At 42.2% G+C, this 24,063-nt stretch overlaps 1 protein-coding gene across 1 annotated transcript in view; it reads right to left on the reverse strand.

The window, feature by feature from the left end:
* The window catches only part of LOC144828062 (histamine H3 receptor-like), a 63,248-nt gene extending 41,049 nt beyond the window's left edge, over nucleotides 1-22,199 (reverse strand). The window contains exons 1-2 of the mRNA XM_078686199.1: nucleotides 22,088-22,199; nucleotides 10,777-10,946 (exon numbers count right to left, since the gene is read on the reverse strand). Coding sequence (XP_078542325.1) covers nucleotides 10,777-10,946; nucleotides 22,088-22,199 — 282 coding nt within the window. The remainder of the gene's footprint in view (nucleotides 1-10,776; nucleotides 10,947-22,087) is intronic.
* Nucleotides 22,200-24,063: the final 1,864 nt, after the last annotated feature.

A 24,063-nucleotide genomic window follows, 5' to 3' on the forward strand; every position in this document is an offset into this window, starting at 1 on the left:
TTTTGCCATTCATATTGATGAGTTCAAGAAGCACCCCTAGTAATATCACTGAACTCTCACCTTATGAAGTTCTTATGAGGATGAAGTAAACTGCTGGCTTTCCTACCAGAGCACTTGTAAGCATTGCTAATGATATGTTGTTCGACCACTCTCAGGCTTAGCCTCCTTTCAGAATGTAGGACCATCAGGGGCAGGATTCTGATGCTCTTTGCCCCTCTTCTTCCTAGCAGGCGCCTAGGCCACTGTTGCAGGCTACAGGTCCTTCTAACTTCCCTGTTGGGCTGCCATGGGCTGTGGTAAGGCACGCACTCAGGTAACCCAACAACTCCAGATGAGACCTAAGTTCCAATTCCTTGCAGATAGTGTGGTCTAGGTCATTCTCCAGCAGACAATCAATAGGCAGTGCTGAACTAAAAGTAAATTTTGGAGAACCTCACACTCAATAAATCACTTGGTTGTCAGCTGTCACAACTCGGCAGACTTAATGAGCTATACTCTGCTCTGAGGACAAATGATGGCACCTTACAGTAGTAATGCTGGCCCCTGTGTCTCTGAGAGCTTTCACCCTCTTCCTATTCAGGGTAAGGCACTGCATGTACTTTTTAGTGTTTTCAGCCATGAGAGCCTTAGGCAACATATCTTCGTCGCTCAAGGACATTAGCGTAACCTCTGGATTCCATCCAAAAATGAACGGGGCAACTTCCCGCCAACACTACAGTGGTAATACACAGGGTAGGCCTATCAGAGGGACTATTTCTTGCTGGGGTAGATGTCACCCCCCTTCTTGAGCCCTAACTAGTAGCTCTAATAATACTTGGGATGGAAAAAAATCCTGTGGGTTTCTTCCCACAAATCACTTCCTTCCTATGGTCAGGATTAGATTGGTACACCTCCCCCTCAAATTCTTTTGAGGGCCTTTAGATAACCCCTTTTCATTGAACCTGTTCCCCCATCGTTCATCAGGTAAGGACCCAGTCCAGCGTTTTGGGCCTAACCCCCCGGGATCTTTGTGGAAATTGTGATACCATTCCAGAGGTCAGCTTTCTTTCCAAGCTCACTGGGGCCCAATAATGTTTAAGTTCAACTCTGAAAAAAACTCCTGGACATGTGCTCCTTCATTATCAAATTGTAATGCCCACCAAAATCATTTAATTTGCTGCCCTTCATCCAACCTTCCAGTGCCTTTCAGAGTAATACAGAAAATCAGTCCATGATTGGCAGGACTGCTTCTGGCAGTCCCTGAATTTCAGGTGATGCCTTTCTGGTATCAAACCAGACTTCACAGCAAGTGCTTCCTTCGTTGGGGCATATTTCATACTATCAGGTTTCTTAAGGGCCAGTAACATAACCTTCCCCCTATTGGGCATGCACTTCCACAAGCAAGTCCCAGCCCTCCTCTTCTAAGAATCAATGCATACACAATGCCACCTCATAGAGCTCAAACCACTAAATGGCATCCCCCACCACAAAGCTAGGCACCAGGATTTTGGGGATGTGGACCCCTCTACCTACTCTAGGCACATCATTTTCACTGCCACAATCCTCATTGGACCTAAAGATTGTCTTTGCATTCAAGTCCATGTTTTCCTGGCTCATCTCATGGGCAGTAGGGAATTCTTCGTCTTGATAGCCAAGGATAACCTTTCCTCCTGCAGGGCTACCTGTGCTCTGCTTTTGCCCTTTTCTTTTCTACATGTAGGGCCAGCAGATTTTTCTCCAGGGTTAGGGTAGCCAGCTGTAATTTTAAGGCCCTCTCTGCCTTCCTGTCCCCCAATTCTGTGGGGGCGAGGCTGGGGGAGGACAATCTGCTCCCGGCTGTGGACGAAACAGTTAGCTTCACTCTTATGGGCATCCTTTCCTCCTCTAGCTCCAGGGATACTGCAGGATCTTCCTCCTCTTCCCCTGGCTCTGGGGCAACTAAATATTCCTCCTCCTCTGCTTTTTCAAACTCACCCTCACCCTCCTCACTAACATCCTTTGACTCCTGTAAGACAGACTGCAGTATGCAGACCTCCTTCCAGATTCAGAGGGCTATCTAGTACTCCAGCTCCTTGAAGCCCTTTGTCATCTCCAGTCCCCCCTCTTCTTGCACAACCTCCTTATCTCTGCCATGCTGAGTCTCTCAGTGTTGCTGAGATCCACCTCCATGCTTGCACAAATTGCAGGTGCAAAATATCGGAATATGATTGGAATTTAGGGTAAAAATTAAAATTGGGCGGATAATTTTAAAATCATAAATTGATTTTGTGGTCAGATTATAAAAGGGATTTTTTGTTTCATCTCATATCACTTAATGATACTGCAAAACATGAATCCTGGATCCCACTGCTGAACCACAGTGTGAGATATTGGGTTATTAGTTGAGAGAAATGAGAACTCAACCATTAAAGTCCCTAAATAATCCTGGGCTCAACCCCTTCGTAGCTGTGGCACAAAGCACACAGGCTTGACTTAGAGGCAATGCGTGAAGTATTTATGCAATATTCAAACAGTAATAAACTCAAAACACAACACAAGAAAAATAACAAACCAATTTAGAAAAATGGAGTAATTTTTAACACACATAATGACACCAAAATCCTTGATGTCAAATAAAAGAGGGGGGACCAGGAGCCATTATTTAAACCAGGTCCTGCACATGAGGCTCCAATATAACTATGTTACAGAGGGGTGTGCAGTTCCTAACAAAGTGACAAGGGAAAGAGCAGGTCTTTCTTCGTGATGCCCTCACACAACCCGAAGGATGTCATGCTTCATCATTGGGCTCTGAACCTCATCGGGCCGGTGCTGCAATGCCCGATGGGCTCCAGTAAATTGGCCTCTTTGGCGGGGATCTTTTGAAGAAGCCGTGGGGTGCGTGCAGGTAAGAGGGCAAGGACAGTGTAGTGCACAGGTAGTGAGTTTGAAGCGGTCCTGTTCATAAAATGTTTTAATGGTTCAGGTAGTTCCAATTTAGTTAAAACTTGTGTGGAAGCCCTGCGTGGATGCAATGTTCCTAGAGGGCTATTGCAGTGTAATGGGTCAACATGTTTTGTGCCCTAGTCGCTCCTAACGAGTTGTGTGGCACTTCATCAGGACCTAAGTGAGTGAATGGTGCACTACTAGGGGTCTGGTTCCCTAGGTGTGGTCATCACTGGGCTCTGCTCCTCGTCGGGCCGGAGCTGCAATGCCCGACGGGCTCCAGTAAATGGGTCTCTTTGGCGGAGATCTTTTGAAGAAGCCGTGGGGTGCATACTGGTAAGAGGGCAATGACAGTGTAGTGCACAGGTAGTGAGTTTTAAAATAAGTCTGGAGCAGTCATGTTCAGAAAATGTTTTACTAGTTCAGGTAGTTCCAGTTTAGTTAAAACTTGTGTGGAAGCCCTGCGTGGATGCAATGTTCCTAGAGGGCTATGTCAGTGTAATGGGTCAACATGTTTTGTGCCCTAGTCACTTATAACGAGTCGTGTGACACTTTATCAGGACCTAAGTGAGTGAATGGTGCACTACTAGAGGTCTGGTTCCCTACGTGTGGTATGGTAGCCAGACACAATAGAGTGAAACCCTAGTGGACCTATGCTGGGCTGTCTTAAACCCCCAGTATGGAGGTCTAAGGCCTGATGTGGGAGTACAGAGCACATTGTTGCTCTGATGGGCTGGGTGGAACGGCAACTAGCACAGGTCCTACCCTTGCTCTGGGCCCCTTGAAATTAGAACTCAACCATTAAAATCCCTAAATAATCCTGGATTCAACCCCTTCGTAGCTATGGCACAAAGCACACAGGCTTGACTTAGAGGCAATGTGTGAAGTATTTATGCAATATTCAAACAGTAATAAAGGCAAAACACAACACAAGAAAAATAACAAACCAATTTAGAAAAATGGAGTAATTTTTAACAAACATAATGACACCAAAATCACTGATGTCAAAAAAAGAGGGGGGGACCAGGAGCCGTTATTTAAACCAGGTCCTGCACACGAGGCTCCAATATAACTATGTTACAGAGGGGTGTGCAGTTCCTAACAAAGGGACAAGGGAAAGAGCAGGTCTTTCTTCGTGATGCCCTCACACAACCCGAAGGATGTCATGCTTCATCATTGGGCACTGCACCTCGTCGGGCCGGCGCTGCAATGCCCGAAGGGCTCCAGTAAACGGGCCTCTTTGGCGGAGACCTTTAGAAGAAGCTGTGGGGTGCGTGCTGGTAAGAGGGCAAGGACAGTGTAGTGCACAGGTAGTGAGTTTGAAGCAGTCCTGTTCAGAAAATATTTTAATGGTTCAGGTAGTTCCAGTTTAGTTTAAACTTGTGTGGAAGCCCTGCGTGGATGCAATGTTCCTAGAGGGCTATTGCAGTGTAATGGGTCAACATGTTTTGTGCCCTAGTCGCTTCTAACGAGTCATGTGACACTTCATCAGGTCCTAAGTGAGTGAAGGGTGCACTACTAGAGGTCTGGTTCCCTACGTGTGGTATGGTAGCCAGACACAATAGAGTGAAACCCTAGTGGACTTATGCTGGGCTGTTGTAGACCCCCAGTATGGAAGTCTAAGGCCTGATGTGGGAGTACAGAGCACATTGTTGCTCTGATGGGCTGGGTGGAACGGCAACTAGCACAGGTCTTACCCTTGCTCTGGGCCCCTTGAAATGAGAACTCAACCATTAAAGTCGCTAAATAATCCAGGGCTCAACCCCTTCATAGCCATGGCACAAGGCAGACAGGCTTGACTTAGAGGCAATGTGTGAAGTATTTATGCAATATTCAAACAGTAATAAAGTCAAAACACAACACAAGAAACATAACAAAGCAATTTAAAAGAAATTGAGTACTTTTAAAACAAACATAATGGCACCAAAATCAGTGATACCAGAGTTAAGAATGTTTGAAGTTTAACTTAAAAACTATTGCCAAAATGTGTAAAGCACCAGCTTGGTCATCTGGCTGTGTGTGACCGGGACAACAGTACATTTAAGTCTGACCGTGATGGAGAGAGGGTCTTATCCAAGGCCAGGGTCATACCATTTTAAAACGTTACCTTCAAATTTAGAATCTTTTTTGGAAGTCAAAGGTTTTCAGTGGGTCCAGGCAGCAGGCTGTAACTGAGGAGGGTCTTCTCGACAATGGATTAATGAAAGACAAAGTCTTAGTGAAGCCGCTGGTAAAGGTGGGAAATGCTCCTGGTCAGAAAAATTCAAATTCCGCACGCAGGAAGCCATCAATGTTGATTGGATTCCCTTTTTTGTCTGCGCTGTTGAAGCTTTCTATGCTCAGACTTACAACTTTTTCTGGGAGTCATATTTCTTCAACAGGACAAGTCTTCAGGCGATTGCCAAAGAGGGTTCACTGTGATCAGATGCCAGACAAAGGCGGACCTACTGAAATGAATTAGCTACTGTGGAGAAGAACATAGTGGGAGCCACAGTGGAGTGAGACCCAGCAGCAATGCAGATTGGTCTCAGTCTCCGGACAGTTCTCCAGGTAAAATGATGGCAGAAAGTCCAAGGTTTTAGGGTTAGGTAGGGAGGAGTACACTTGGAACACATCCAAGGGTCCAGGACCTTGGGAACAATACTTGGGGGTTAACAATCAGTCCAGCAGAGGCCAGTAATAGGGTCCAGGAAAGCCCCAGCAGGAACAAATCAGCTAGGAATACAGGCAAAAAGGGCCTGTAACTCAAGCAAGACGTCAGTCTTATGACCCTTGGAGTCACCTTCAAGCCAACTGGGTCCTGGGTACAAGGAAAGCAAGTCTGGTGTTCTCAGGTCTTTAGACAGCAGGACAATCTTCTTCTGAATCGTCCTCTGGTTCAGCAGTGTTCTAAGGAGGGTACTACAGTTGGGACATTTGGGCCTGTGTGTGGGGGAAACTCCTGGCCACTCCATAGCCAATGGGTAAACGTGCAAAGTGGTTAACCCTATCCACTTATGCAGCACTTCATGTGTGTTTTACTGTAAATAGTCTCACAATGTCAATCTCTTCCTAAATCAAATATGGGGAACCTTTCTTCCCTTAGTTGGAGCTTCCTGTGCCATCACAGAGGTGGGGATAAGGAAATGGGCATGCCCTTCCCTGTTGTCACTCTGAACCAGCTCCCACGTGCACTAGGACTGGTGCCAGCCTGATTCGGACACTAGAGGGGACAGGCTCAGCTGTGAGCTGCATCTGCCTTTGAAGGAAAAGGCTACCTTGAATGTAATAAAGGGACTGGGAAAACCCCCCAGGCCATCCTGTCAAGGGAGGACAATGCCACCCCACGCCCAAGGCTCTTTGCTCCTGTCCTGGGAGCAGTTCACATCTCACCACAGAGGAGCCATCAGCTGCAAAGTGACAGATAGAATACTTTCAGAAAGGTCTTAGAGGTTTTAGTGAGAAAAGTGAGAATATTCTAAAAGGCCTTTAGTTTAATAAATAGACAAAATCCAGTGTTACCATGAATTGGACTTTCAACAGCTATTAAAAATACTATTTGGAATGCTTTTGTAGCTGATACCAACCATTTAGCATTATATGGTGTAATAATGTAGCCCATTGTTTTCCTCTGGAAGCCCCAGGCTTGCTACAGTGAAAATTGCTTTTAGGCTTTTTTACTGTATGAAATTGTGGAACATTAAACTTTTACATGTTCTACTTTTAAATACCATGCACCCTGCGTTATGGGTAACTTATTAATATTTCAGATGAAGGTGTAGGCCTGTCAAATGTTTATTTTGACAGACTAAAATGGCCGTTTTGCTGTGCCACTGAAGTGGGTGTCACAATGGGTGCTGTTTCCCACTGGTGACATTTAACTTACATGCCATGGGTACAATTTATACTATATATCAGTGACTTACATCTAAGATAAAGATCTTAATCAGGTGCATACCACTTTCATCATGTTTCAAGTAAGAGTAAAAGTATTTAACCCCTGATTAGAAGGGGTAAAGTAGACAGATTACTATATGCAACAAAACCAGTCAAGTCAAAACTCCGGGTGAATACCATGCAAAAGATGTTTATTTCTAATACATTTCCATGAGAAATTCCACACCAGACTTACCATTGTGTTTTAACAACACTGTACAGTGTAGGCACACAAATGTTGATGCTCAAAACAACACTTGAAAACACCGCACATTTGTGGAGTGTGTCTGAAGAGTGCCTTTCACAATTTCTACCACGAGAAACTGCAAAGACTTTTTGCTTTATTTGGTGAGGCCTATTCTCCACTTGAATTCCATATTAGTTAATCACAATGACTTTCAACTTCTAGCAGTCCTTTTAAGAATATCACACAATATCCTAAATTATATTGTGAAATCAACTCCATGTGCACCATGCGGTGTATACTCACATGCATGTCTAAATGCAAGTCTCTGCAGCATTACCTTCTGCATTGACTGTTCTTGGATCTTCATTTGGGCTACTGGGTTTTGGTGCAAAATGTTTTACAGCTGTTTGTGCTCATTCTGTGATTCTGACCATAGTTCACGTGCTTTCTTGCTTCTCACATGGGTGGGTATGCACACTTCAATAAATAGTCTTCGTACTTTTTGACATCTGGATTGCTGCTATTGCCGCAAAAAGGCCACGCATTTCATAATATTTTTTGTACACAGTATCTTGTTAGGGACACTTATTTGCTCATGTTATTAATATTTTGCGTATACTTACTAGGGGACATCAAATATATGTTCATCCTTTGGTGAGTAGCACCTCCTACTTGAATGGTTTTAGTATGATTAGTCAAAGTACTTTAGCCTATAAAATCATAAAGTGTGGGTATGACCTTCAGTCTAGCAGGACTTGATGCCTAGCTCTGTCTTATGACGTTTTAGGATGTACTAGGAAACATACTCAAATGATTTGATGATAGCATCTGAATCTCAAGCTTTGTTAGAACCCATCTGCAACCAAATACACAAGCAAAGTGATCGATAAACTGACTTTTTTTAAAAACAGGCAGCCTTCGCAGTCCGTCTGCTCTGAAAATCTTCCTAATCGTGGACCATGATATGATAGCTTAGCTACCTCATATAATAAACTACCGGATTATTGAGTGTTAGACATCATTGAACTAAAATGTGTAAAAAGTACATTGACTACCGCACTATCAAGAACGTGAATATACAGGTAATGGTAGATTTGCTGTTCTTAACTCCACAACTTCAATGTATGCAGATTTGGAATTAAAAATAGTAAATCTACTCTCACCTATACATACTTATCTATACTACTTTATGGTTGTTGATACTTTGGAAAATATATGTTTTAATTATTATATCAAAAGAACATCTTTTCATAATGTCCTTTTTCAACATTATGGGGCACGTAAGAATTTAGGAATTGTGATTTTTTTCTTACGAAATAGCTATGAAAAATCTCAATTCCTAATGTAATAAAACGTGCTAATGTGTGATTCCTAATGGGTCACAAGTTGACTTATCTACTGAATACTAATGAGCTAAGTCACAACTTTTGACCTTTTTGGAATATCAGTTATCTCAGGGATGGGGTCCTTCTGAGGTCAGCAGACCACCATGTTGGTAATTGCTTTTTAATAGAGCAATGCTTTTTTCAAATGCAGCCCATTTTCCTTAAAGAAAAACAAGATGTTTTAAAAAAAAGTTAAAAAGAGAAAACTTAAGTTTTGAAGTATCATTTTTTTAAGAGTAGGCAATGGTTCATTGTCAGCTGCCTGCTCTTAAAAAACGCTTCCTTCCCTTCTCAAAGCGGAAGGAGTACCATTGACACTTCTTCCCATTTTCAAATGGGTTACCAACTCCTTCAAGGTTCTGATAAAGTATTAAGGTTTTATGCCTGGAATTTGTCACAAAACATGAATACATTCCTTTCAGATTTGATAATTGTAATGGATGCCAAAGATACACCCAAAATACTGAATCACAAACAGAAATTCCAATTCAATAATGTGTTCCTGAATCGCAGATTGTGCTTTGAACATACGTAAAAGCATTATGTGGTTGTAAACAGCCTGATTGTCCATTTTCAAATGTAAAAATGCTTTGTATGTATGGCCCATTACATTTCAGTCTTATAGGCATGTTATAATTACTGCTTCTTGCTAGTCTTCTTGGTTAGAGCATCTCTTAGAAGTTGCAAAGGCATGTGAGGGACATTATTCTGCCTATTTCTTCTCATAGTTTTATCACCCCCCATCTGCCACCACCATTCTAATTTCTCCCCGCTACAAGTCCCATGGGGCCATTTTATCAAGCAACGGCGATACATTATTGCCGCTTTTATCGGCAGGAAACTGCCGCTAAAGCGGCGATAATGGGCTTGATAATATGCCCTTATGAATTCCCATAGAAGCCCAGGTTCACACCAGAACCTGGGGTTCTATGGGAATTCACAAGGGCATATTATCAAGCCCATTATCACCGCTTTAGCTGCAGTTTCCTGTTGATAAAAGTGGAAATAATGTATCGCCCTTGCTTGATAATATGGCCCATGGTTTCTTTAACTTCCTCTCTGAAATACAACCATTTACCAGATTTTGTTACAAATTTCTCTTCATGCAAAAGTTTTGTTTTTTAAATTACATGTGAGTTCTAATACTAAATTCAATACTATCGCACAGGAACATTCTTAAGAGTAACAATTCTATGGAATATGTTATTTAGCATATTTAGATGAAAAGCTGTCAGCTTCCATCCTACTATGCAATTTAGGTACAGATGGTCAATTTTGTGTTTGCAAACTAGCAAATTTACAGACTTGGCCAATTTTGTGTCTGCAAACTAGCCGATTTGTAGACTTGGGTAGTTTGCAACTGCAAAAAGGCATTTTGGTATGCATGAAACTCAAACTGTGAATCAGTAACGCAATACCGAATAACAATTTGGGTTTTAAAATACATCCCAATTTGGTAACTGGAAGGGTAGTCTGTAGGGTGTCCCTTCCAAATACCAAATAGGAATGGGTTGTATTAATGTTTTTCGACTGAAATACAGTCTCAAAACATAAATACTTTACCAACTAAACATGTAGTGGTAACCCATTGCAAACAGGAAGGGGTCCCATACAGGATGGGTTTCTCATGGGACGCCCTTCCCCTTTTTGAATGAAAAAAAATTGGTTTCAGAGGAGGCAGTGGTCCACGGAACGACTGCCTCCTTTGATGCAAACAAATAACTTTTTTTCTTAGAAAAAGCAGTTCAGCTTTATTTGAGGGAAATGGGCTACCTTTTAAAAAAAGTCGGCTTTATTAAAAGAAATCACAGACATGATGGTCTGCTGACTCAAGCAGGTCACCATCCCTGTGACCACTGGGATTTCTAGTGAGTTTCAAATTGCCACCTATCTCATTAATATTCATGAGGTAGGTCGATTTGTGACCCACTACATATTGGTAATTTAAAAATAAAACTGCCCAACACTAACAATTGCAATTACTAAATAGAAATGTAGAAAAAACTGCTATATTGGAAGAAATTTCTATTCTAAATGTTCATACTTCTGGCACATAGTTCTGTAAATCCTCATTCAAAAAAGGGTAATTTGTATTAAAAGAACTGCTTCCTATAACTACATTGTACTGTTGTAGCATCATCTGTCATACTTTCCCATGCAAAACAAAAGGGCGTATATTTAAATAAGCAGGTAGACCCAGACACATCAGCAGTGGTAGGATATACCCAAAGTGGTGTTTAAGGAAACGTATTGCCACACATGTGGGGTCATTTAATTCCTTCTCGAGTCTAAAGTTTGAGGACGCTTTGATATCATTCTACATATAAAACTCGCCATTCCTATAGAAAACGTGCATTTAAACATTGTAAACATTTTTTAAGTACTTACAGCTCTTGTTACAGACAAGAAACGGTCATAGCTGATCAAAACTATGTTATATAGTGACGATTGAAACAATACATAATCCAGGACTACCCATAGCTTGCATATCGCCCGGCCGAGGATCCATTTTCCATGCAGAACGAAGTTTACCATATAAAATGGCAATGAAACTGTACCTGTGACAATAAGGAGCTCAATAAAAAAATGCATGCTATAAAATACTATACTTCACTTCAGAATCATAATACGTTTTCCGAATTCATATAAGACTCCTGATTGTGGATGCTAGAGAAGAAACTGTAACCCCAGAATAGCCCAGGAGAAACATCATACATAACAATAGCCATATATTTAAAATGGAGCAAAACACTGTGGGTAGAATAGGCATAGATTGCCTTGTGAGTAAATTTGGCCATATCTGTGAGGATCTCAGATATACATTAAGGGGTCTATTTATGAGGCCCTTTGCAATTAGGCTCAAATTGATAGGAAAGTAAATGGCAGTAGTGGACGAAGTTGGGGACGAGTGGTGGGGCGGGTTGGGTATGGGGGCATAGGGGGTACAGGGCCTGGGGAGGGAGGGGCAAAATAGAAAAACTATATAATTTTTAAAAAAGTACCTGCAGCCGGCACCTTCCTGCACAAACACAATCCTGCTTGCAACACAGGCACCCCTGCATCATGGTGCAAGGGTGCCTGTGTTAGCGCTAGGCAGCCAGAATACCACCATCCCAGGGGATAAGGCAGGATTTATTTTAAATACTGTGCATCCCTGCCTTTTCCCTGTAACAAAGTGCAGGAAGGTGACTTGCTGTGCTGCAGTATTTACCAGAGGCGGCTCCTCTCGTATGGCGAAAGAGCGCAACCCCCTCCCCCCAAAAATATACTTGAGGAAAGGAAAAATAAAACAATATTAAACACTTCTTTTATTTTTCCTGCCAAGTCTTGTGGGCAGTGCCTGGGAATGACAGGCACTGAGGGGAACGGTATGGGCACTCCTTCACTGCGCATGATGTAGGTGAGCCAAACTATCATGTGCAGTGAAAACTCTCAGCAAACCAGCAACGCAGCTGTGATTGGAGAAAGCAGGCACAGACTCACAGTCTGTCCTGGTGCACAAATCCAGGGTGCCCAGGCCAATCCACATGTGAGAGCAGCTTCAGGATTGGATGCAGGGCATTCTGGCAGCCTGTGCCGCATGGAGAAGAGGGATAATCTAATGGGTAACCCAGTATAGTGCAGGACCTGGGGATAGGTACAGTAAAGATGCAGTGCTTCTGCCACCCAAACACTTAAACTTGTATGTCCCACTTTCCAGATGGGATTTACAACATATGTATAAGTAGCACACAACTGAAAAAATGACAATTTAAATTCAGCAAATCTTTTTGTATTTGAAAAATTTGTAGGTTACACACAATAACCAAATGACTTTATGTAACATACACAACAAAGTAAACTTGAATATTTACAACAGTGACTTGAACTGGTGACAGATTGTGACAATACACACCATAATACTCCACAAATATTTTTACAAGGAAACAAAACCACAACATGAAAACATCTATTTCTTCATTATGTTACTAGCAATCACTAAACACCCTAGCAAGACCGCTTCAATTTTTTAGATCTTGTTGGTCTAAAAACATGCCAGTTCTGGAACATCAGCGTTTCAACCCCTACAAATGTGTGCATTTCAAAAACATCACAATGTGGTCTGTTTCAGGACATTAAACTGTTGTGTATGCCCTTCTGCACACTCTGAGCACATTCCGAGCAGCCTTGCCGGAGAAATGGAAGATTAACCTGACAAGTTGGGTTTGGATATACCTTAGGCTGGACCAGGTCTATCAGAGATGCTGTGTTTTTTGTGTTTATAGAACTAATAGCCTTTTTTTCCGTGCCTGTGAGACGGAGATTTACGGGGAGCCTAAGAGCCTCCGACTATTGGAATACTAATTGGACTCTTGCTGCATATTCCATGATACCTTCAAAATAACAGGTCAAGGATACCTCGGATAATATTGGGATGAATCTGGGCTGAGTTTATCTAACAAATAGTGCAATCCATTGATTCATTCTAGAAGGGCATACACAACAGTTTATTGTCCTGAAGAAGACCCCATTTTGAAGTTTTTGAAACACACATGTTTTCAGGGGTCGAAACGTCGATGTTTCAGAACTAGCATGTTTGTAGCCCAACAAGATCTAAATAATTGAAGAGGTCTTGCTAGGGTGTTTTGTGATTGCTAGTAACATAATGAAGAAATAGATGTTTTCATGTTGTTGTTTTGTTTCCTCGTAAAATATTTGTGGAGTATTGTTGTGTGTATTGTCACAATTTGTCATTCACATTTTTCTTTTGCCTACCTCAGCCTGCAACATGCCCAGTGGGTCAGCCCCCTTTGAACAATTGGTTCTCTCTTAGTGCACAATGTTGTCTTTCTCACAGAAAGTAGGTTCTTTAAAGTGTCATGGACTTGTGGGCCAGTGTAGATTTAAAAAAATATAATAGTATTTATTTGAATGCTTCTCAGGGACTGGTAACAACGGGCACAGCCACAGATCGAGCCCTCGCCACTATTTGCTGTCCATTGCTTCCTTCGCGCGCTCCTTGTTTGTGTCACCTTCAGACAAGGTAGGGCATGTTCTGCTCCTGCTGTATCCACATCAAGTAACCACATTGATGCTGCAAATGCTCAAAGGTCAGTCATACAATTTTGCAATCTTACTGTTCTTTGATTCTTTTTGCTAACATGCTGGTTTAGTTGCAAATGAAAACATCTAAAAAAAACTGCTATGCAACCATGATTATTCCACCGTACAGTGGTGAGAATTGATTGAACCAAAAATAATTACTAAAAGCGGCAAATCACTGTTTTAAACAAAAGTAAACATAAAAATTAATTCATTTATTTTTTCTATCCGACATCTATTCAAACTAGGACAGATTACAAGGATTCAAATGGTGCACACGCTGCGTTAGGTTAGTGGTTTTCTCATTCATGCTCTTTGTTGTGAAGGGGTATGAGTAGTTATCCTCAAACCTGTCACCTCGCCTGCATTTAGCGGGTGGCGCACGCATTTGTGTGTGTTTATTCGCCCATTGAAAATAATCTCCGAAATACCTAGCTTGACCTGCAGTTTTTATCGAGTAGATTGACAGTTATGTACCCTAATGAGCAGCCTCTCTCTCGCATGTGCTCCATTAGCAGTGTTGTGTTGCAAAACAAATAAGAATTCTGCTGACTGGTGCAGCCCATGTAGTCCCACAGCATATACAGTAAGGCTACAGCGACATATTGCATTGGAAAAAGGCAATTTATCAACACATTTGGTTGGTAAATAAAACTTTTGTAAACAGCAGCACACCTTTCAATTAACTACAATCCCAGTGCTTAATTTGAGTCGGTGGTGCCCAACATGCGCTCATTTTTGAGTACCAGTACTTATTTTTCATCATCAGATATTGAATCTGAGTGAGAGAAAAACAGACACACGGGATAGAAGGGGGTAGAAAAAGACATGAAAACGGGCACAAAGGGCGAATGCAGAGACCAGCAAATGTGAGATAAAGGGGCACGAGTGTCCGGTAAAGGACAAGGTCAGACTGGCACAAAATATAGGCCCAGGCACCGAAATGAAAGCGGCCTTAAAAGTGAACCAGATAGCCAAAAACGTAGCTCACATCTGCATATCAAGACCGTTTTGCATTTTTAAGGACATTTATCAAGGTTTTGGTCTCCCTTGTGCCACACAAGGGGATGCAATGGAGACAAAAAAGCCTTAGTGAAATTTATCATACCACGTAAGGCCACCTTGCCGGCCATGAGTGGTTTGATAAAACTAGAGTAAAGCAAGGCAGCCCAAATTGCTCCCTTGCATTACTCTGTGGCAGGGAGGCATGCCATCAGTGGAGCATATGTGTTCCCACGCATTCACCAATGGATTCTGAGACAGTCCCAGATGTACCAACATTGGTACCCCTGGCAGGCCTGGAAAAATGTACTTCCCTTAAACCTACTGGTCCTCCAGAGTTCTGTTCATTCAGAAAGTGAAGGAGCAATAAAGAGGCCTTTAAATCTTATTTTTATCTTGACACATTTGCTGTCTGTTCAAGGACAGAGTTCAAAGGTCAGTTTGTCTTATTACTAATTGCTGCTTATCTTATCCTGGAAAATGATGTTTACTTTTCTTTCACTTACTACAGTTAGAGGATTAGAGGTAGAGGATTTTGTCAAGTGAGCTGTCTGACAAAACAAAAGGCTGTAGAATGTCAGTTTTTTTTCTAACACACATTTAAATAGGTTGTAAATAAATAGTTTAAATATTTCTAAACATATCAGGAGTAAGGAAAGAGCTTTTTTGTTTGCAATTCAGAAGTGTGATACACACAAGGATTTAAATAGAAGCAAAACAAATCAGAACACTTTACTTGGGGATGTGTAAACAGGAAATATTTTCATAAACTAGATTTCCAAACATCATTGTTTGGACACTGCATAGCTTTTTTCAGTAAAATCAGGTCAGATGGAAATGTTTTGGCTATTTCATTGGAAAATGTGCTTATTGCAAATGGCAGTGTGCCACCTCTTTATGCTTTAGTCAAGTATTTATTAAAAGTGATAGTTTTTAAACATGATATGAGAAATGTTCCTGCCTCCCCCCGCCCAGATTACAGTGCTGTTAATAAACTAAGAGGCAAGTCAGGAGTCATGTGTTTTCTATATGTAGCTAGATTTGTTGTATATATGGAGTAAAAGTTTAGTCTATCAACTCAAACCTAAAGTTTTTTGTACAGCGGACATGCTGAAGTTGCGGATTTGAAGGAGCTCTCATATGCAGTAATGAAGAAAATGATGATTTAGTGAACTACAATATTTGCAAAGGATCACATAGTTTGAAACCAGTTTATGGGTCAAGAGCATTACAGTTAGGTAAAGTAGGTTATTTAAGTCACTAGACCTGCAGGACTGTTAGCTTCTTTTTGATTTTTCGAGGACTCCCTGGAAATGCGTCAGAATTGTACACCTCCCCAACAGAGGTAAAATGAGGAGAAATCGTCATTTCTTCTTGCTATTTCCTCTTTCTAAGAGTGCTGCCTAAGTGCCTCTGAGGATTGGTTGTGTGCATAAAGGTGCCCCTTCCTGGATATAAACAATACTTCCTACAACACTGGCACCCTTGCACCATGGTGCAAGGTTGCCTGTGATGGTGCTCGGCAGCAGTTGGTGCACCAACGCAGGCAGAGAGAAGGAATTCACTGTATAATGTTAAATAGAGTACATTCCTGGTTTCTCCCTTTCATGCTGTACAGTTGTTTTGAACAGTATGAAGACTGTATGGCTTTGTGCTTCAATGTTTGTAGGACTATCAGGGGAAACAACAGTAAAACCTAGCCTAGCACACCATAAAACTAGCCAACAAACAGCCAAAAAATTAGCCCACACATTGACCTGTCAGACCATTCCATCAGGCACTACCTGATTTCCCCAGAGGCCATTGTGACCCTGGTAAAAGATTAAAGAGGCCTGGGGTGAATTCAACGTAATGCAACCCAGGTATTTAGCAGCCGATGTTTTAATGGCACAGCTGGAGCAGAGGTTTATGTGCCAGCATTCATTCTTTCATAAATTAAGCATGGGCACGCTCTGTTTCCTCATTCCAATATGATGCCATAAGCTTGTGATGGTTCTACAAGACTTCGAGGCTGTTCTTAGTGACAATTGGTAGCATACAAATGGTAGTACCTCCAGGGATTGCTAATAAGGACGAGAAAGCAATAGACACATAAATTATGGAAGGAATGTGGAACACATCAAATATTCACCCCAGGTTCAGTGATCTGGGTTAAATCCATTGTTCTTTTGCTCACCGTCCCACCCCAGTTTAGACCCAGCCATGTGAAAATCAGTCTTTACCCTGCTCCTCTTGGGAATAGTCCTGCCTGAAATGCCAAGCCAGGTCATCCCTGGACCAAAAACAAGCATCCTGCGACCGGTTCCGGAGTATCTCCTCTCATCAGCCAGGCTAATTTGAATCGAGTGAGCAAGGTAACCACGTCTGGGACTAATAAGCAGATGCGGTGCCAGCTCAGGCAATAAGGGTTGCAACTCAAAACAGGCAAAAATAGTATAAAGCGTAAATTAGAATGCCTATCAACGAGTATAATACACGGTGATGTTTGAGGGAAAGTGCAAACACTTTGGGAGACACCATGTGCAACTGTAATAGTAAAATCGAATTACAAATACACAGCTCTGTTTTAACATTAGCAGTGAGTGTGCGGGTGCATCTAATAGTGTACTGGGCTCCTGGGCACAAGGAGTATTTATTACATAATTTACCTAAAGGCATAGTGGCATCGCCTCTTAAGTCTACCACCGTAGCAACCTGTTATTTCCACAGCGCCTATAAATAGTAGTTGCAGCGAACATAAAACGATTAAAATAATTATTAAGAGTACGGCCGTAGAAAACCTGTGTACATTTGGAGGAAAAACACAATCGACGATGATACGTTTTTTCTTCTCTTTTTGTTCGTGTTCATCTAAAGGGCCTAGTTATCTTGACAGCGACTATTGGTATTTCACAACTTTCTGTAGTGTCAACAATGGGAAGGGCCATTCTTTGACTCATGTTTACGTCAGTACCAGTAGCATTTCCAGCACCATGTTGTAACTTGTTCAAAAGAGAAATTCTCCTGCCTGATGTCGCTCGGCTATATAATAAAGAAGCCACGCGACCTATGTTTTAATGGCCCTCACATTTTCAACTGCGAAGACATCATGTACCACACTGCAGAGCCACCAAAGGGCTGTCAGTGTGAGAAGGCTGCTTAAAATGTCCTCCCAATGCACCCTTAAGTGAGCCACTCTCACTGAAGTGTTCTCCGAGCTCTCACTTGGATTTCATTATACTCTACGCTCTTCCTGAGATTTCAGAGTAGAAACCTTTGTGTTTGGAAAGCTTTGTTATGCTGCAAATAACAGTTCTGCGTCGAGATCGATTTGTATCACTTCAAAGGGAGCTCCCTTTGTTATGTTAGGTTGTCTTGTAAAGCGCATGGCTACCCCAGCCATGGGGCGTCCCAGCGCTGTAGACCACTGGGGAACCCGTCCTGGCTTTCCCTGTGAGATGATCCCTGCTGGGTATCTCCAAGTTGAAACCAGGCATCCCCGGTGTATGTGGGGGGCCGTTGTGGAGATGAGGCAAGCTAATGCCCAGAGTTGCCGAGTGTGATCCCTGGTTAGAGTAGGCACCGAAGCGAGAATTATCGAGTCCGCTGACCCTGGTCCATGACCCTGCCGCATCGGGAATTGAACCCTGGTCCCGGCCGTCCTCTGCTTCCGGGTCTGCTGCCTCTAACCAGTGAGCCACACCACTCCCTTTGCATTTTTAAGTCAGACGTTAGCTATTTTTTTTTTCTAGCAGGTATGATATGCTTACTTCTAAGGTTTTCAAATAGCTCTTCCTCAATTGTTCTTTCGTTGTGCCATTTGCATATCTCTTCCGCGCACAAAAGCAGACAGCATGGGGCAAATAGTCAGGCAACTTCACCCACCGGCTTACTTTAGTGTGCTTGAGGGCAGACAGACAGCTCTTTCACAAGGAGCACGTCCACAGTCAAAGTTGTTCCCTTCATTGCCAGGGACTACTATGGTATTGTGTGGTTTTAAGAGCTAAAAAAGAGTGTTGCTTTAACCAATTTTTTGTACATTGCTATGGCCTCACAGATAATTCTGCTTATAATTTCGAAGGGTTATGCGAATGGTTGTTTAGCACTGCACAATGTTGAACTCGGTAGGCTTTATAACGGTAGGTAAAACAATGCAATGCTTCGTGGCACTTCACACCATGTGAGCACATGCTCAAAACCTCGGTAAATAAGCCCTTAGATTTCGGCAGCAACAAGAGTTAGTAAGTATAATTTATCATCTAGATCTGGATTGCTCAAATCTATTCAAACCAATGTTAAAGGTGTTTGACAAACTTTCAGTCAATCAATCAATCAATCAATCAGACAATTTGTATAGCGCGCTACTCACCCGGAAGGGTCTCAAGGCGCTGGGAGGGAGGGGTCCGTTACTGCTCGAAAAGCCAGGTCCTGAGTTGCTTCCTGAAGGAGAGATGGTCGTGGGTCAGCCGAAGGTGGATGGGGAGGGAGTTCCATGTCTTGGCCGCCAGGTAGGAGAAGGATCTTCCTCCGGTGGTGGCTCTGCGAATGCGTGGTACTGTGGCGAGGGCGAGGCTGGTCGAACGCAGCTGGCGGGTGGGCGTGTAGAAAGTGAGGCGGTTGTTGAGGTACTTGGGGCCCAGGTTGTGGAGGGCCTTGTGTGCGTGGGTGAGGAGTCTGAACGTGATCCTCTTGCTGACAGGGAGCCAGTGCAGGTCTCTCAAGTGGCCGGAGATGTGGGTGTGGCGGGGGATGTTCAGGATGAGTCGTGCGGAGGCGTTCTGTATGCGCTGGAGTATTTTCTGTAGTTTGGCAGTGGTTCCTGCGTAGAGGGTGTTGCCCTAGTCCAGTCGGCTGGTGAAGAGTGCCTGGGTGACCGTCTTCCTGGTTTCGGTGGGGGTCTTCGGAAGATCTTACGGAGCATGCGCAGGGTGTTGAAGCATGATGAGTAGACGGCGTTGACTTGTCTGGTCATCGAGAGGGAGGAGTCCAGGATGAAGCCCAGGTTACGTGCGTGGTCTGTTGGCTTGGGGGTGGTGCCCAGGGCAGGGGGCCACCAGGAGTTATCCCAGGCAGAGGGAGATGATCCCAGGATGAGGAATTCCGTCTTGTCTGAGTTCAGTAACAGGCGGCTGTTCTTCATCCACTCGGCGACGTCTTTCATTCCTTCGTGTAGGCTGGCTCTAGCGGTGGCGGGGTCGTTGGTGAGGGAGAGGATCAGCTGGGTGTCGTTGGCGGAGGAGATGATGTTAAGGTTGTATTGGCGTGCGATGGCTGCGAGGGGGCTCATGTAGATGTTGAAGAGGGTGGGGCTGAGTGAGGATCCTTGTGGTACGCTGCAGATGACTTTGGTGGCCTCGGATCTGAACGGGGGAAGGCAGACTCTCTGGGTTCTTCCGGTGAGGAATGAGATGATCCACTCCAGTGCCTTCTCTTGGATTCCGATGTTGCTGAGTCATGTTCATACGCTAGAAATTCAGTCCAAAACTTGCCAAAAAGCTCCTGAAGTGGTTGGAAATGAATATTAGAATGTGGAACTACATATTGTAAAATAAGACTTATTTGTCGTACTTTTATCCAGCCACAAGTCTCACATTCCTGTTAGGCAGGAAGGTATGTAGTGAATTAATGGAAACGTCTGACACCCTGACGAATCCAGCCATCTGGTTCACAAGCATTGGATGGTTGAGAGTGTGGAAGGCAGCCAACATGTTAAAGAGGAGAAGCAGTGCTGGGTGGCTAGCCATCTGTTAAGGTGGTGTTTGTGCCTCCGTGCAGGCGAAACACGGACTGCTTGTGTTTTAGGGTTTTATTGCTCACTGCGAAGTAGTGTAATTGAATGATGCGTATGTTCTTCGATATTTCAGCAAAGGATCTGTATTAGATATGCAATAGTAACATTTAGGGTGCAGCATATCCACAGAAGGATTCTTTTTAGGTGTCGATACACAGGATTCCTTTAAGGCAGAGGAAATTACTCTCTCCCTGAATGAGATATTATTAATTTTCCTAATAAAAAGTACCAGTTCATTAATGTCCTTCATTTACTCGTCTTAAGTGGCATGGCTCTCCGTGTCAAAAGTCAGAATTAAAGATTGAGTAATAGAGATAGGCTCTTTCACAGGGGTTTCAAAGAAGGACAACATTGAGGACCACTGCTCGTTATTGAGCCTCGGTGTGTTTGTTCTGGGTCTGAGATCTAATAGAGGACTATCCTTTCTGACCAGACCATGTTATTTTTCTGGAAATGTTCTCGACAATATTGAACCAAATATTTTGGGGTATGGGAAGTGTGCAGAATCTTGCTTACCAGTTTTGGAGCCTGCTAAAACCTTTACATTTTGGAAAAGAGCCTTAGTGAAATCTTAAATATGTGCCCATTGAGTTATGACACCAGCCTTCTCATACAGGTTCCCAATGCCCTTAAGATCAGCTTTCAATGCTTTATTAGGCTCTTTCTGATAGGCCTAGCCCATTTTCCTGACTTTGTTTTACATATTTTTATGATCTTTATCAACAGATGAGTGTATTTTTTAATCTAATTTTGTTTCTCAAATTCATCTCCTCTGACGTATATGGTGTGGTAATACTATCCATCCATTTGGAGAGAACTTTTCGATTGTAGCTAATTCAATTTCTCTCTTTCAATGAATTGTATTCATTCAAATAGGAATGATAAAGGGGTTTGCCTTGATGTGCATGTGGGTACCAGACCTTATTAAGAGTATAAACATGTCCAGTGGTGCTAAATCAATGGATTCAGAAAACCCAGGAACAAAGCCAGAGCCTCTGAATGAATTCCTGAATGAATTCCAATTTCGTACAATGTCGGTCAAAATTGCATGTGAGAACATCTCAAAAGCCGCTGAAAGATCTAGTAGGATGAGGGCGGACGAACTGAAAACATGAACACCTTTGAAGCAAGGAGGGTAAGTGTGACTACTGTTCTCTCTAGAATGTGCAGAGATAAAAAGGAAACCATGATAGGTATATTTACCATTCACATAAAAATGCATATGAAGCATTAGACAAAGCCATAACGCTCTTTTCTTGGGTTTGCAATATTGGAGTTAGCCCTGGTATTACAATAGTGGCACGTGATATGTCGACAAGGCAACTGAAGCATTGAGTGGATTTTATGATTAGACTTGTAATAATGAATTAAACATGAGACATGCTAGCCATGTTAAATGGCATAACACTGTTGTGCCCACTGGATAAGGTTTACAGGACTGGATCACAAAGCATCTTTTCATCAGTGCTATTACATGTCATTCGTAGTGTGCAGAGCTAAGACCTTTACAACCATATCACGAAAAATGGTGTCAAAAACATGTGTCCACACTTAAGCAGTCGACTTTCGGTTGAGATAAAACAGGACACCAATATCATAACAATACATTATCTCAACAAAAGTACACCACAGTAATTCAGAACAACAACAGAATAGCAACTCTCCAACACAGCAAGACACTAATGAAAGAAAGCAACTACAGTACAACACACACAATACCAGGCAAATTTAATGTAACAGAGATAGTACTCAATGTCAATTATACAGCGAACATGGACAGAGTTTAAATTATTCAAATTATACATTTTCTTTCGAATAGTAAAATATTCAAAGTGATTTCCTTACCTATAAAAAAATCACTGATAGACAAGTTCAGTAGGAAAAAATTACTTTGAATTCTAAGGCTTTTGTCTACCATAAAACTCAGAATGATCAAAGCATTTGAACCACCAATCATTACAATAAAAAAAGAGATCATCACTGTCGGAAGTAGGAAGCTGGTCTTTGCACAATCCTCCAAATCGCTGTTTGATGCAACACAGACAGAATTAAAATGCGAATAGTTGTCCACAAATCCAATAGACTGATTTCTTGCAAAAGAAAACATATTCTTGATGAGTATAGGATTTCAAATATATAACTGCATTGTCACTTCTGGTACCCCTGTGAAAATATAACGTTATTTCAGCTCAAATATATTGTGGTTTAATAGTAATTTACAGTTTACAAACTAAAATGTGTGCTTCAATTTGTCAGTATATAAACTGGAAAAAGTCCAATATGATCATGTGGATCTGGAGTGACTGCCTCTGGCTGCTCTTAATAAAACCAAATTAGTTTTTCATTTTGGAGTCACTTGTCTTGTTACAAACACATCATCCTAATAACAAAGTATAGTTTAATTATTCCTCTGATTCACTTGTTTATGGCTCATCTGTTCAATCTCATCTTCTGGATGGACTATTTCAAAGAGCAATGGAGTTTGCAGCCTAACCTCTCCTGTCATTTAACATTGTATTCAGATTTTAGATATAGATTAATTATTTTATTTAAAATTTATAATTTATGAAGGTAGATAAATCAATACAACTTTTTCTTGTTTGTCCTCCATTTACCAGTACATTTCAGATCCACCATCTAATGGATAATGTGGCTTCCCTCTTCCATTCAATACAGAAACAGGCAGTAACATGCTGTAAAACGAATCTGAATCTTCAAGCTCATCTTGCATTTATAGTGTACAGGTAACACACATTTTCTCCAGGGAAATGCCTACAGAGAAATGAATTTCAATCACTTATATACACAATTAACAGCGAGTTGTAACATCTGCTCACATGAAATTATATTTTCCATGCTGCAATCACTGATTCGAAAAATGGAATGTCCTTAAAAATTTCAAATACAGGTAATTCAATTATATGCATGTGTATCTATCTAGCTAACTATCTATCTATCTATCTATCTATCTATTCTATCATATTATAGTACAGAGTAGCGGTAGCCACTCTGTAGTTAAAGTTAGGGTCACCAGAGATAGGGATTTTTTGTCCTTTAATAAGCTTGCACCCATTCGACTAATGTCCACAAACATTTGCAGACCTGCTGCACCTGTTTCATTGTGCGGAGGACTGAAATTTGTTTGGCCAAGGGGGTGTAAAAAACAAGGAGGGAGTCCCAAAACAGGCTTGAAATCCAATGCATTTTGCATAGAATTTTGTATGTAGCGTAGCGTTAAAACAACCTGTCGGATTTTACTGAAATTTGGCAGCATTAGATATTAGGGTGTGCAGATGATTCTTCTGGATACTGCAGGTAAGTAGAGTATTTTTCAAGTTATAAAGTTTTTCAAACTAGTGAAATCTGTTGCTGTGGTATTTTCACAAAAGTTTGCTGTGTTTTGCGGTAGTACCACACTACATAGAAATAACAAGTCATTAACGGCCTGATTTAGATATTGGTGAAATCAGTCCTGCAGTCGCTTTTTTCAGCTGTCTTCCCATCTGCCGACCTGGGGGTCTGCCCGAACTATTTAGATGTTGGTGATTGCATAGACAAAACATCACCACGGTCCCTCTGTCACCCTTTTGACGGCGGGATAGGCAAAAGCAGATGTCAGAGGGAGGACCTTCTGTTTCTCTGCCAGGCCAATGACAATGTGCCTTCCCACCAACGCAACTGCGGCGGAGAAACCTCCACGCTTGAGTTGGCAGAATGAAATGCATATTAGGCACAAACTCACTTTTACTCACCTTCCCACTTCTTATTCCACCATTAACCTGATCCTACACATCCTGCCTCTACTGCTGTTGGCTGATCAC

This window comes from Lissotriton helveticus, chromosome 4_1 (assembly GCF_964261635.1).
Source record: "Lissotriton helveticus chromosome 4_1, aLisHel1.1, whole genome shotgun sequence".
NCBI classification, from domain to species: Eukaryota; Metazoa; Chordata; class Amphibia; order Caudata; family Salamandridae; genus Lissotriton; species Lissotriton helveticus.